The sequence below is a fragment of the Rosa rugosa genome, chromosome 6 (genome assembly GCF_958449725.1).
Source record: "Rosa rugosa chromosome 6, drRosRugo1.1, whole genome shotgun sequence".
NCBI lineage: Eukaryota > Viridiplantae > Streptophyta > Magnoliopsida > Rosales > Rosaceae > Rosa > Rosa rugosa.
This window is the reverse complement of record NC_084825.1, coordinates 18,791,462-18,794,353: the sequence shown is the minus strand read 5'-3', so window position 1 is coordinate 18,794,353 and position 2,892 is coordinate 18,791,462. Positions and strand designations below refer to the sequence as shown.

Genomic DNA, 2,892 nt, shown 5'->3' with positions numbered 1-2,892 from the left:
TGACGTCTTGAGGTGGCCTGAGGTGGGAGAGAGAGATCGAAGAATTTGTGCTCTGTTTTTTGCTGGGTTCGGCAGTGAGAGAGAGAGTGAGATTTTCTTCTGCTTCCTTTGTTGAATGATTCTCAATTATGCCTAAACACAAAAGCGATTAAAGCACTGGTCTGAATTGATCCACTAATGCTTAATCACGGAACACCCTACCTTTGATTAAAGGTGTTTGCCACCAAATTGATTTGAATAAAAAAAACAGGTTATTACAGTAAGTCTGCTACTTCTTCCTCCGGCAATATCCATACAAGAAGTTTTCTGGGCGTATTTGTTATCAATCCTAAAGCTAAGGGTAGAGATAACCAGAAGTGTGTCCCTTCTTCCTGCGGCGACATCGACAACATAAGCTACCCTTTTCGACTAGAACATGATCCAAAGCATTGTGGCGACTCAAGCTACACTTTGGAATGTAACAACGATGTCACAATTCTGCGCCTATATTCTGGTGAGTACTACGTGAAGGAAATCAACTACCGTAATTCCACTATCCGAGTGGTAGATCCTGGCCTTGAGAAGAACAATTGTGCTTCCCTTCCTCGTTTTCCTTTGGCCGAATCTAATTTTTCTTTGTCACGTACATACGGGCCATTAAGTACACCTCTAACTTTCTTGAAGTGTGAAAATCCAGTGTATTCTTCTCTGTATGTGGATACTGCTTCATGTATAAAATCCGAATCATATGGTTATGTCAAGGTAGGCACTACGACCACATCGGATTTGGAAGATGGGTGCAGTATAGATTCGACCACTATGATCACTACTTTCGCCAGAACGGAGAGAAATGTGTCCTATAAAGAAATACACAGAGAACTGGTGTATGGCTTTCAGCTTACTTATGAGATGACTTATGTCTTTGTTGGTTGCCGGAGGCAGGGGCAATGTAGCTCAGCTCTTGGTCGATGTTTTCCACACAGCATCACAGGTACATACGCCCCTCCATTTCTGAACTCAAGATATCAGAAACTAACTTCAAGTACTAATTTTGATGTTTCTTTGTCAGTGCAGGTTTCTTTCAACTTCTGTGGGAGTTCATTTACTGTAAGGATCTTTCTCCAAAGTCCAAACACCTCTCTCTCTCTCTCTCTCTCTTTTTTCTCTTTTTTTTTTTATGCCAAATTAATTGTCATCGCAAACCATAAGTGAAGTAGTTTGCATTTGAGCTTGCAGATTTTGCTCTCTTAATTTAGATTTTCTTCATACTAATCCAGAAACCAGCGTTTTATTTTATTCATTTTTGCTCTACTTTTTTTGCAGATGATATCGTGCTACCACTCTATCACTTAGGTAACAACTTGTATTGCCTATCTCAAGTTTTCTTTTTTCAATTTTTAGACTTATACATACTGAAGTCTCATTTTGTTTGCTGTTGTTATATTCCTTGTAGATGATCGATTTTTACTGGAGATGATTTCCATCGGTAAGAGTTTATTTTTAGTATGTATAGCTTAATTTACATGAGATAAAGGACATGAAAAACAAAACAAAAGAAAAAGAGATAAAAAATAAATGAAGTGGATACAAAATCTGATTAAACGATCATCACCAGAAACATACTAAGCTTGTATTCTCATGATATTTTGGCAATGCTGTTTTGCAGTGCCAGTAGTTTTGACGGTAAAATTTATACTTGGAGCTCCATTTGTGATTGCACTTTTAATCTACAAGTGGCGAAGAAGACATTCATCGGCCAACAACACTATAGAAGATTTTCTACACAGTGACAATTTCATGCCTATAAGGTACACTTACTCCAACATTAAGAAAATGTCTAATGGATTCAAGGATAAGTTGGGGGAAGGAGGTTATGGGTCTGTATTTAAAGCAAAATTACGGAGTGGCCGATTAGGAGCCATTAAGTTGTTAGGAAAGCCTAATGCTAATGGGGAAGATTTTATGAGTGAAGTAGCTACTATTGGAAGGATTCACCATATTAATGTGGTGCAGCTTGTTGGTTACTGTGTCGAGGGTTCAAAGCGTGCTTTAGTATATGATTTCATGTCAAATGGGTCTCTTGATAAATGCATTTACTCTAAAGAAGGATTCAACACTTTAAGTTGTAAGAAAATGTATGAGATTGCAGTTGGAGTGGCTCACGGTATTGAATATTTGCATCGAGGTTGTGAAGTGCAAATACTACATTTTGATATCAAGCCTCACAATATTTTACTTGATGAGAATTTTATCCCGAAGATTTCTGACTTTGGGCTAGCAAAATTATATCCAAGGGATAATAGCATAGTATCTTCAATGGCAGCAAGGGGCACAATGGGATATATTGCTCCTGAGTTGTTCTATAAAAACATTGGTGGTGTTTCATACAAAGCTGATGTCTACAGTTTTGGAATGTTGTTAATGGAAATGGCAAGTAAAAGGAAAAATGTAAATGCATTAGTGGAGAATTCAAGCCAAATTTACTTCCCCTCATGGGTGCACGATCAATATAATGAGGGGAAAGACTTCGAGATTGGAGATGCTACAACAGAGGAAAAGCAAATTATAAAAAAGATGATTATAACTGCATTGTGGTGTATTCAAATGAAACCAAGTGATCGACCTTCCATGAAGAGAGCCATAGCGATGCTCGAAGGAGATGTTGAATGCCTACAAATGCCTCCAAAGCCATCTCTATGCCCAGAACCAATGACTGTAGGCAATTTGATTCAAACAAGTTCAGATGTGGAGCTAACATGTAGTTTATCAGCAAGGTGATGATCAGCTACATTTCAAGAATTCAACTATTGATATTTCAATTTTTATTTTTGTCTTCCTATTTTTAACATTTTCCTTAAATCAAGCTAGAAACTATTGATATTTCCTAGAAATGCAGATTACTGAACTAACAAA

The 2,892-nt window shown here is 37.5% G+C and overlaps 1 protein-coding gene across 1 annotated transcript; it reads left to right on the top strand.

Annotated features, from left to right (window-relative positions):
* Nucleotides 1-264: 264 nt before the first annotated feature.
* LOC133717304 (rust resistance kinase Lr10-like) lies at nt 265-2,892 on the top strand. Its single transcript, XM_062143988.1, has 6 exons — nt 265-493; nt 677-970; nt 1,054-1,086; nt 1,303-1,332; nt 1,433-1,465; nt 1,646-2,892. Exons 2-6 carry the CDS (start codon nt 799-801, stop codon nt 2,755-2,757), a joined length of 1,380 nt encoding a protein of 459 aa, XP_061999972.1. The 5' UTR covers nt 265-493; nt 677-798; the 3' UTR covers nt 2,758-2,892.

Coding starts and splice junctions, on each gene's coding strand:
- LOC133717304 (XM_062143988.1), top strand. CDS start 799: ATGATCACTACTTTCGCCAGAACGGAGAGAAATGTGTCCTATAAAGAA. Junction 1,333..1,432: donor GCTACCACTCTATCACTTAG/GTAACAACTTGT, acceptor TATTCCTTGTAG/ATGATCGATTTTTACTGGAG. Junction 1,466..1,645: donor ACTGGAGATGATTTCCATCG/GTAAGAGTTTAT, acceptor GCTGTTTTGCAG/TGCCAGTAGTTTTGACGGTA.